The sequence below is a fragment of the Citrus clementina genome, unplaced genomic scaffold, assembly GCF_000493195.1.
Source record: "Citrus clementina cultivar Clemenules unplaced genomic scaffold, Citrus_clementina_v1.0 scaffold_1, whole genome shotgun sequence".
In the NCBI taxonomy this organism is placed as follows: Eukaryota; Viridiplantae; Streptophyta; class Magnoliopsida; order Sapindales; family Rutaceae; genus Citrus; species Citrus x clementina.
Genome location: NW_006263303.1, coordinates 28042989 through 28054128, shown reverse-complemented (window position 1 = coordinate 28054128; position 11140 = coordinate 28042989). Strand labels below are relative to the sequence as shown.

At 34.3% G+C, this 11140-nt stretch overlaps 1 protein-coding gene across 2 annotated transcripts; it reads right to left on the bottom strand.

Moving 5' to 3' along the window:
• Positions 1 to 917: 917 nt before the first annotated feature.
• LOC18053721 (S-adenosylmethionine decarboxylase proenzyme) lies at positions 918 to 3041 on the bottom strand. Of its 2 annotated transcripts, XM_024192217.1 has the most exons (4): positions 2982 to 3040; positions 2869 to 2890; positions 2565 to 2734; positions 918 to 2462 (listed from the first exon to the last, which is right to left on the bottom strand). In XM_024192217.1, the coding sequence occupies exon 4, from the start codon at positions 2296 to 2298 to the stop codon at positions 1168 to 1170; it is 1131 nt and encodes a 376-aa protein (XP_024047985.1). In that variant the 5' UTR covers positions 2299 to 2462; positions 2565 to 2734; positions 2869 to 2890; positions 2982 to 3040; the 3' UTR covers positions 918 to 1167. The 2 variants fall into 2 exon arrangements, with proteins under 2 accessions (XP_024047985.1, XP_024047984.1); XM_024192216.1 differs by having other exon boundaries at positions 2869 to 3041.
• Positions 3042 to 11140: the final 8099 nt, after the last annotated feature.

The following is an 11140-nucleotide window of genomic DNA, read 5'->3' as shown; positions in this document are numbered from 1 at the left end:
TTAATTTTTAATTGAAAAATATTTATTTAAAAGAAAACTATAAGAATTTTGAGTCATAGAAATATAAATAAAATAAGAAGAAAATATTTAAATATTTTTGGGATTTGTATGTATTTATAATAAAAAATTTCAAAAAGATACTTTTTTTAAGGTGAAATTTTATGGGAAGATGATTATTTTATTTTTCACATGGGTTTGTACTTTATAAATCAAAACTAAGGGCATTTTAGCAAATAAAATTTAAAAAAAAAAAAAAGAGTTATAAGAATTTTATAGGGATGTTAAAAGCTCTACTCTTACAAATCACAATATTAAAAGTTCAAATTATGGGTTGAGTGTCTATTTTTCTTATGAGATATATGGTTCAATTTTTTAAATGGAAGCGTTATGAACACTATCATTAACTCAAAAATGTAATTTGATTTATGAATATAACTTTTGAGATATAGGTGTGCAAACTCTGATATAAAGTAAGATACAATTTTATAAAAAGGAAAAAAAATAATGGTAATAACTAAATAAATAAATAAATAATGACGACCTAATAAACATCATCATTAGCTCTTTAGTAAAGAGATTTGAAACTAAGGTTAAAGTGAACCTTAATCCAACATAAAATGATGAGAAAAGGGCAAAATTCCCTTGACTTTAATCTCTATGAATCAAGAAAAGCCAAGCCAATGAATTTGGCATCTCATCTCATAAGTTGTACCACACCATAAACATTTTTGTATTTGGTCCTACCGATTACCAAACTGTCATATCGGGGGGAAAACCTTACTATAAAAAGACTTACCCATATCTTATCTTAATTATCATGTCAATTGGATTTGCCGTCACAATCTTTGCATTGTCATTGTGCCATCATGATTCGTTCGTTCTACTTTTTTGTACACAATCACCAAAGATTAAAAAAAAAAAAAAAAAAAAAAAAAAGCCAGCCATTTACTTCCTTTGCGACATTGGGCCAAGAAATCAACGCGAAATAGAGCATAATGGCCGAGCCGAATTATTTTTCACACATAAAACAAAAAGACTGCAATAACATAAAATAAAATAAAACCAGAACAATACTTTTAAAAGCAAACCGAAAACCGGCAATTATTTAATAATATAGAGCAACTGGCTGTGACTGAATGACTCAAACAAACAAAGACTGACATAGACCTAAGCCGGCGAAACAAAACGACAAACCACCATGCCGCTTTCCTCCTCTGCTGCCACCTCCTTCCAGCAGTGATTAGGCACCTTTGGAGGGGCGCTCACCGCGCACCTCGCATTGGGATCAACTGAGTAAGTCTTGTACACAACGCAACCACCGCCTGCCAGCTCCTGCTTCACCGCGGTCTCACTCGAATACCCTTCCACGTCAGCGCCCTCCATGGACCACCACTGGGTCCCACTCCCGCACGTGACGGCGACAGAGAACTCACGTGGGGCGAAGCTGTTGAGGACTCTCTTGACCACTGGTTCGAATCTCACCAACCCGAGGTCGAACCCCGCGGCCTCATAGCTAGCGTAGCTGAATCCATCCTCTGGTGTCACGTGCACCGTAGAAAACGCTGGACCGTCGATTCCGTTCATAGAGTACCCGCACGGGTCAAACTCAAAGTCGCAGATCACGTGACTGGGAAGAATCTCACTAATCCCAGACATTTTGGTCATTTCACCGGCCCCCGCGGCCCCAGACGAGCTCTTGTAAAACACAGCTGCTTTCTTTCTATCCAAGCCGGTCATGCACATCTCGAGAGTCACCACGCTATCAAACGATCTCTCTTTCGACGCCGAGTAAACGTGCCAGTTCCGATTAGGAAACTTGGGATCGCCAATGACGTGAGCCTTGGCGTTCAGGTAACCAAAGTGCTCGTTCAGAGTGGAGACTTCTTCGGAGAAGCAACAGTGAGGGGAGGGTTGGTAATTAGGGAAAATGAAGCTGCCACGCGAGTACTTGACAGAAGAAACAGCAAGTGAGAGTGAGTCACTGAGTTTGAGAATCTGTGGGATTGACGAGAGCAGCTTCGTGGTCCCACAAGTTTTGAGAATAATCTTCGAGGGGAAAACGAAGAGGCTCGACTCGGACAAAACGTATGAGTCAAACTCGGTGTTGGAGAGCTGAGAAACGATGGTGCACTTAGCGAGATCGAGGAATGAGTCGAGTTGAGAACGAGTCAGAGCCCGTAGGCCGAGGCCAGATGGGTCAGTGAAAATGGGAGCTGGTGAGAAAGTAATCTCTAAACGTTTTTCAAAGCCTTCGAATCCAATTGGAGAAGCAACGGGTGGTGATGAATCAACGGCCATGACTGGGTTGGGTAGACTTTCGTTTCCAGAGAACGCTTTTTATTTAATTTTAGTGAGACAAAACGAGAAAGAAAATAAAAGATTGAATTTCTACTACTCTACGCTATCGAAGGAAGAAGCAATGGGGGCGTATCGGACGGATATCAAGAAGGCATTCTCACGCACTGCAAAACAAACAAACAAACACACACACAACAATATCAATAAATCTGCAAAAATATGAAGAGAGAGAGGGGGGGGGGGGGAAGAAAGAAACGACGGCGTACGTTGGCGTAAGCAGCAGATCGGAACTTCTCGATGCCACCGTTGGGACGAACGTCTTCAATGCTGTAGCCGAGGGGAACTTCGTATTGAATGGAATTTTTACAACTACTGGACTTCTTTTTGCCGCCTTTGGTCTCCATTACAACATTCACGCTTTTCTTTAACTTTTTTTCTGAAATCCAAACAAAAATGAAACCAAATTCACATCTAATAACAAACAAATCGAGAAAGCATCAAGAACCCAAGCATAAAAATATAGGAATTAACAAGAACAACGTATTCAAAATTCTATATTGGAATACTCACGAGAGAATTCTGGAAAGCAACGCTGGAAGAAAACAAACGAGACGAAATAGTGGTAAGCGAGCGAGAGAGAGAAAGAGAGAGAGTGCGAGGGAAGTGAAATAAGCAGCAGTTACCGGTTTGGAGGGGAGGCTTCTGCGTGTGTATGTGAGGAAGAGAAGAGGGGGGACGCTAGAGTATTTATAGAGGGCCACGAACAGGGGCAAGAGAGTGGCGATAGTTATAAATACAGTGGAACTTAGAAGGGAGTGGCGTTAGGGATTTTGTTTGCGTTTCTGCTGTCCGTGTACGTATGGGACGCCGTCCACGTGGCGGCTTTTCTTTTTTCAGTGCTGGGGCAAGTCTCTTCTTGCTAGCCCAACTTGACCACGTGGCGCGTGAAAGCACTTGTGCCTGTTGAAAAGCAGGAATTTTATCTTCAAATAACGGAGCCGCGATTAGCCGATTAGGAGTATCAAAAACTTTTCCATAATTGATATTTGTTAATGTAATACCATTTAATTTTTATTACGAAAACTGAAATTGTTTTATGTTAAATAATAATATTTATTAACACAACAATATTTTATTTTTAGCCTAGTGACTTTCTCCCCCTATTATTGATGTTGGTTAGAAATAGTTTTTAGTGTAATATACAACTTATAGTTTCTTCAAAAATCATACGGGTCTCACCACTTGCTATTATTGTTCACGTTATTGTGAATGAGTTGTAATTTACAGCAGCTGTTACTTAGCAGCACCCACAAAAAAAGTTTTTTATTTATTTGAAAGTATAATTTTGAAGAAGATTTTTAAATTTTATATTTAAACAATTCTCGATATATATTTTATGCAACTATTAGCAGATTTTTAATATTTTAAATTAAACCATGAACATATTTGTTTATATAATTACCATATATTATGTGGGTAATTATTGCTATTATTATTTTTTCATAGAAGTTACTATTATTAATTAGAATAAAAAGTTTTATGCTAATACCATTATATACAGCCTAATATTAAGATTCTCCATGAAATAATTTCACACAATGCTCGTTTACATACATAAATAGTATCTTTTATTAATTTATTTTATATAATACAAAGTCAAAAGCGATGCCAGAATCGTATCATTTTGTATTATATAGTGGAATCATGCCTTTGCATACTTTTTCTTATTTTTCATGAGAACTGTTACTCGATTCTCACTCGATATCGGAAAGAATCAGCGAATTATGTACGGCGAAATTTTGTGACAGAAAAAAATCGAATAAGGGATCTCAACTACGCTCAGTGGCGCGTGGGATTATCTCGTACGAATTTACACGGTTGTCGCCAAATGGCACTAATTCAGTGTGATATGCAAGCTCGGACGCGACCTAGCTTGTGACACGTTGGCACCTTGGTGATCGATAGAACGAAAAAATCATGCCTCTCGGGGATAGGATAGTGTCTTGTCTTTATGAATTTATAATGATTCCACCTGACCAAAGGTTTTTCTAGAAATAAATTTAAGACCAAAAAGGGCAAATCGAACATATATGTTCGAAATTCTAGTCGATTGAATAAATTAACGAGAAATTTGGACAATTAAAATTATATATATCACAGCAACCAATTGGGCCTTAGCCCAGTGGCCAAGATCTTGTACTCACAATTATGAATGCAGCGGTTCGAGCTCCCGCGATGCATGTAGGGGTTTATTTTCTTCCTTAATTGTTAAGTAAAGACAGTCTTCTCCCTTTCGAAATGTGAGTGGAGTAGACACCCCTCGAATATTAGAGAATATAAAATTTGGCCAGTGCTATATAATAATTAATGTAAATTAGGCTCAGTAATTGTCTGATTGTAAATATCAGTTGTAAATCTCATATAATATGAATTGTAATCTGAGCATTAGTCTCATATAATTCTAAAAAAAATTATATATATCACAACATTTCACCATTTTTGCTTTTGACTTTCAATTTAAAACCAATAAAAAAGGAAAGGATAGGCTGGAATTTAAGGTGCACTTCCTTCCTTAGTTAACTAGTTCAAACAATTTGATTCACACAATCTATAATCAATTACATGACTATGAAAAATGAAAATAGGTAATTGCAGTGGAAATTCATGAATTTTTTGTTGCTGTTAAATTAATTTATAGTATTGCCTTACTAAAAATTGCATAAGATTATAATTTTTTTTCGAGTAACATTTAACAACGGCCCACTCACTAGGACTGGGCAAAATCAAATTCGGATCAGGTTCGAATCAATCCGATCGGATTTCGGGTTAATTGGGTTTAATGAAAATTCATCCAAACTCAACTCGAACCTATAATTTGAATTGGATCAGATTGGTTCAAAAAATCAGATTGAATTTGGATCAGATCATATGCGGACCAGATGTCATTCATATTAGATTTGGGTGGTCAATTCGGGTTATTCGAGTAAATTCAAGTCGGGTGAAATTCAACAATACATAATTACTAATTATTAACAACCACCAAATACCAATTAAACATTAATCTTTCACACAATATATAATATACATCTATAGCATCACTATCAAAGGCTCAGAGCTTCCAAAACCCAAAGTCAATAGCCAAAATTTGGGTTTTTGCTTGCCTGGTTCGAATGGACCTTGAATCGGATTGGGTGATGGTGGAGGATTAAAGGCGTGAAGGTGGCACAACATATCCGGTACTTCGTAGCAACATATTGGCAGATCATGTCACAATCCTTGCGGAGCAGCATCGGTTGGCATCGACTCTTGGCGATTGCTATGTCTAGTGTTGGCTTTCGGCTTCGGTTGGCGTCGGCTTTGGTTGTGTGTGTTTGTGATTCGTTTGTTTGGGGGAGGTTGGGGGTTGGCTGTCGGTAGTGACTTGCAGGCAAGGGAGACTGTGGGTATGTGAGTGGCCGTACGTTGCCAATTGTCAGCAGTGGCTTGTTGTTGCTGCGTGTGCTGTTGTTAATGTGTTATTGTGTTTGTTTGTAACTGTTTATGTGTGTGTGTGCGCCTGACTTGTGTTTGTGTATGTATTGTGAAATGTGGATTTGTGATTTGTGTGTGTGGCGTGCGTGTGCTTAGGTTTAGATTTTTCTTTTTAAGTAACCCGATCAGGTTTCACCGTTTTCATCTGATTGGGTTTGCTTTACAACCTGATCCGATCTGAATCCGAAATTTATCGGGTCGGATCGAGTATTTTGCCCACTCACATTGAAAATGTACTCTCAACTTTTAAAATTAATAAATTGATGGATTTTATTTACTAATATACTTATCTATAGAGTTAACCATTTCTTACTATTAATTTGTATGCATCAGCTTAAATTTTTTTATTTCAGGTGATTTTTGGTAAAAGTGACTAATTATTATACTATTAAAACCACATTTTCATTTTTGGGCATGGAGAACATCTAAACGTTGTTATCTTTTGATTACCTTCAAACCGAATTTCTTACAAAATTATTGTTCCGCATTCTATATCTTGGGGGTCATAATCTCGATGAGAAACCTACTCATTTATTAGTCTTAGCTCCAAGATTTTAATTTACCGGTACAAAGTTGTTATGAAATTCAGCAATCTTTTAAAAGATCTGCAATTTCTTTTTTAATGCACGCATTGTGGCCATCATAATGTATACGTATCTCGAGAGTCTTCCCTTTGTGGTATGATAGGAAACAAAAAGAAACAATTAAAAATAATTTTCAAAGCAACAATACAAACACAACCCAATGAGCAAAACAAGAAGTTGCTATCCCAACTCACGCTAATCAATTTAATAAGTGATTAAAGGATTTGTATTTACGCACATAAACAACAGCATCATTTTAAACTCTGCCAGATATGTTGTGACAATTATTTGAATAAACTTTTGTCTCTTCTTAATGAGTCAATTTGCAAGTGTTGGGCTCGAGAAAGCTGAACAATAAAAACACTTGAATATATTAGCAATGAATCAATGATTGTGATAAAATATAAATTTGTTACTTCTTATTATCAATTTTGATTTGGTTCATGCCATCCTCATGGGTAAAGACTCAGCACCCACTAGATCGTTTCCAGTTGAATGATAAAGGTAACGCATAGCATTAGAGGATAAAACGAATATACTTAATTTAGACATTGGTTTGAACAAGTTAATCCCACTCTTGTAGTTTGGACCAAACGGATGTTATGTTGGAGTTGTTGTCTTGTTGAAAATGGCTTTTAAAAATATCAGTAGAGGGCTTTTTACAACTCAACACCCAAACATGGAGGAATAAAAGTATAATTAAAATTAAGTTATAGATATGTTGGAGTAGATTTACGGTGGAGCACGAATTTCAGCCACATATACAAACTGATAAATAGTAAAAAATTCATTATAACTTTGATAGTGTGGTTGTGAAGGGGTGCTCTACCTTAGAGCAATTCCAACATAGCCAAATCCTTAGAATTAACATGTAATAATAATAATAATAATAATAATAATAATAATAATAAGGGCTTTTATATATGTATATCTTCAATGTAAAAGATCATACTTGAAAAGGGTTGTAGTTTTTTTTTAATACTGATTACACGTTAGATTACTGTATTACATAGATATTTACAACAGCTTTAATAGTATATCATTACACTAATATTTACAATCAAATATATAACTAGAATTTACATTATTACATTAAATTCTATGAAGTACATGTCCAAACAAATAACTTTTACAGACGAGTGATGTCTTTACTCCACTCGTATTTCGCAAGGGAGAAATACTTATAAATAAACTCTACATAATCATACTTAATTGAGGAAGGTTGAGTTCATGAAGACTCGAACCACTATCCTTATTACACAATCATACTTAATTGAAGGCGGTTGAGTTCATGAAGACTCGAACTACTATCCTCATAGTCATACTTAATTTTGAGGGTAGTGATTCACCACTTGGCTGGGCTGAAAAGGGTTGTGGTTAGTCGTTGTAACAGTATTTTTTTTTCTATAACATGGAAAATTATATTAATAATATAAAACGTTGCCCTTGGAAAATACGTGTTAGGCTCTTATTGCACCCAAAAGGCAGGTGCAAAATTCATGCAATTTCTGTTAGTGGGACAGATTATGCCTCTAATTAAGTTTAATTAATCCATTTGGTACAATCACTTGTTGCATATTGTGGAGTCCTATGATTGGTTGAGGGGTGCCGTAGGCTGCATATAATTAAATTTTTCACATTGTCATTCTCATTTCATCCAGCTGCAACCCACAAGGCATAAACCCCACCTCCGAAAACAAAGCTGTCAACCACATTTCCGAAACTGGAATTTGTTTCAATTTATAATATAATATTTAAAACCAAAAACAAAAAAAGTTGAAACACTCCCATTTCCATTAATATATTTTCATCTGCAGCTTAATTTTTTTTCAGCGGTAGGGAACATTTTAACCACCTTGAATGCTACTCTCATTTAATTTTCTTTCCCTCATTTTATGCAATTTTACAAAACCCAATTGCTCACAATTAATAAAGCTTTCACTGATAGAAATTGCAGCTGAAGCTGCTAGACTAGGGATACAAGAAATTGCAGCGCAAGTTAATTGCCTTCCATTGATAGTTGAAACAAATGTTGAGGAGGTTGTGAGCTTGGTTTTAAACAAAAAGGGTAGTCAAACTGAAATTTTTGGTAATCTCTTAAATTCAAAACAAACTGAAAAGCTTGAGGAGAATCTAAGTTCCACCATGTTGTAAGAAATTATAATAGCTTCACTTATTCTTTAGCAAAGTTAGTTCTTGAAAATGTGGAATTTGTTTGTTTGACGGGCAATGTTCCAACTGAATTTCAACCAATTTTCGCAACGAAAGGTTTACTTTCGCATCAAAAGAAAAAAAAAAAAAAGCTTTCAAGTCAACCATTTGAAAAAGTGCTTTCGTTTCGGCATACACTATGGGTGTGTCTGGTACTCTATTATTTTGGATTATTCTAATATAGATGTATTATTTTATGCTATATTGCATTAGTATTGTATTATAACAAATTTATATAATGTTTGATGTTATACTATAGTGTATTAATATTTTTTGTAATTAATTCAAATTATATATTTAGAAAATAATATTTATTAGTACTTGGAAAAATACTAAATATGAAAGTCTTAAATTTTAAACATTTATTTTTAGTATAAATGTTAAAAAATATTATAGTTCTTCATAAGAATTGAAGCTTATAGCCTTAAATTTTCAGAAGTATAACATTTATTTTTATGTATTTTCTAAATATGTAACGTTTGAAATAAAGATCGAAACAAATAATTTAATAAAATATTCTCTAAACAATATAACAACACAAATAAATATTTAGAACCTACAAGATTAGTTTAAAAGTCATCTTAGGATGATTGAATAAAAATTTATACATACCACAAGATAATCACCCAATAATAAAGTGATACAATTGTTGTAATATATTTACTAACAAATGAATTGTGATAAACAATCTAAGTAAGGGTTATGTAGTATGCGTAATAATATATTTTTATCATTATTTATATTATTATTAATTTAAAATTAATATTCATCAAATTTATTCATATTTAAATATTTATTATTAGTTATATTAAATATTTAAAAATAATTAATTTTTATATACATCAATTATTGTAATATTACTAAATAATGTAATATTATATTATATTTTTAATATAATAAAATAGTATTGAATAATCAATTATTAATTTATATTCATAATTATAATGCAAAAAATTAATACTAATAATATTATATTAAAATAATAATAATAATAATAATTCTGGTTTTCAAATTTATTAAAAAATTCCTATATTAATTACATTTTTGTGGGCTTCTTCTTGGGCTGTAGTTGATGGATTGAGCAATTTGCCCCTAGTAAAACATGCTACTGTTTTTCAAATTCATGGGCTGCACAGTATTTGTGCATTGAGAAATAGTGATCCAACTACTACATGCATGCCCTTCGTGTGTGGATCATATTCAACGTGAACTATGCAAATTTTCTTGAACAAATGACGTAACCGACCGGCGACTTGGAATCTTGAATAATGGAAATTGGTCATAAAGTGGATTACACATACAGTGAAAAAAGAAAAGAAAAAGGCATAAGATATGATTTATCATTTGTTGGGGAGCTTAATTAAGCGTAACTTTATGCTATTGCAAGTTCACTACCGGCGGCATTGTTAATAATACTTACTTTGCCGTACATGTTTTTGTGAGCGTGGCACCATTGAGCACTAATTTAGATGGCGAAGAATCATTTTTGTAGAAAACATGCGATAATGTTTCATAACCAAAGCGGCAATAGAGCAGGACGTAGTGGAGGGCTTCAAAAGGTGAGGTGTGCGGTGGGCCGATGGGGGCAAGGCACGGGCGTCAACTTTTGCTTTTTAAACCCATTAGAAGCACTTTCTGTTAGCTTTTGCTTTTCCCCCTTTAAGCACTGAAATGAGAGAGAAGCCAAATAAAAAAATAAAAAATAAAAAAATAAAAAAACCCACCAAAAAGCCAACGTGCAAGAATCAATTCCACCCACCGCATGGGCTGCGAGACCTAAGAATAACCGCACTCCAACAAAGATTTGGAGGATAAACATTATCATGCTATATGGCTTTGTTTTGTGTGACCATCTCCCTCTTTATTTTATTTTATTTTTTTTTATATTTTCATTTTTTTTTTTATCACTTATTATCTTTGCTTCTGCTTAGTCTATATGTGTTTGTACACATCTCTCCACGTTAAAAAGAATGATGGTTTTAGTTTTATTTGTTGGTTTTGGAGTTTTGGATTTGAAAGCTTCCCTCGCTTCTGCTTTTGCTATTTTAGTGTGCTTACACAATCCCTCCGTATCAGGCACCCGTGAATTTCTTGAAAGCTAATTATTTGCCACTAACGTGTATATTTACTCCTTTAATCTACGTATCATACATATGCGAATTTTAAGCTTCAAGATATTTTTATATAGATCAATGTAACGATACGTTTGCCCTGTTTAGATTCATGTGTAATATACATGTAATGAGAATGATAAACACTGCTTTTTTTTTTTTTAATTCTATTATACATATATTGTTACTGATATTACATCAGACATTACAATTATAATATTTACAATCGTGCTAAACAACTGAGACCACCGCCATACGTTAACCCACTGAAGCACTTGTCAAAATATTTTAAATCCTCTCTCATATTCGAGGGGTGTCTACTCCACTCACATTTCGTAAGAGAGAGACTGTCTTCACTCAATTAATTGATAATTGAGGAAGAACTGAAGTTAAATTCTATAATGC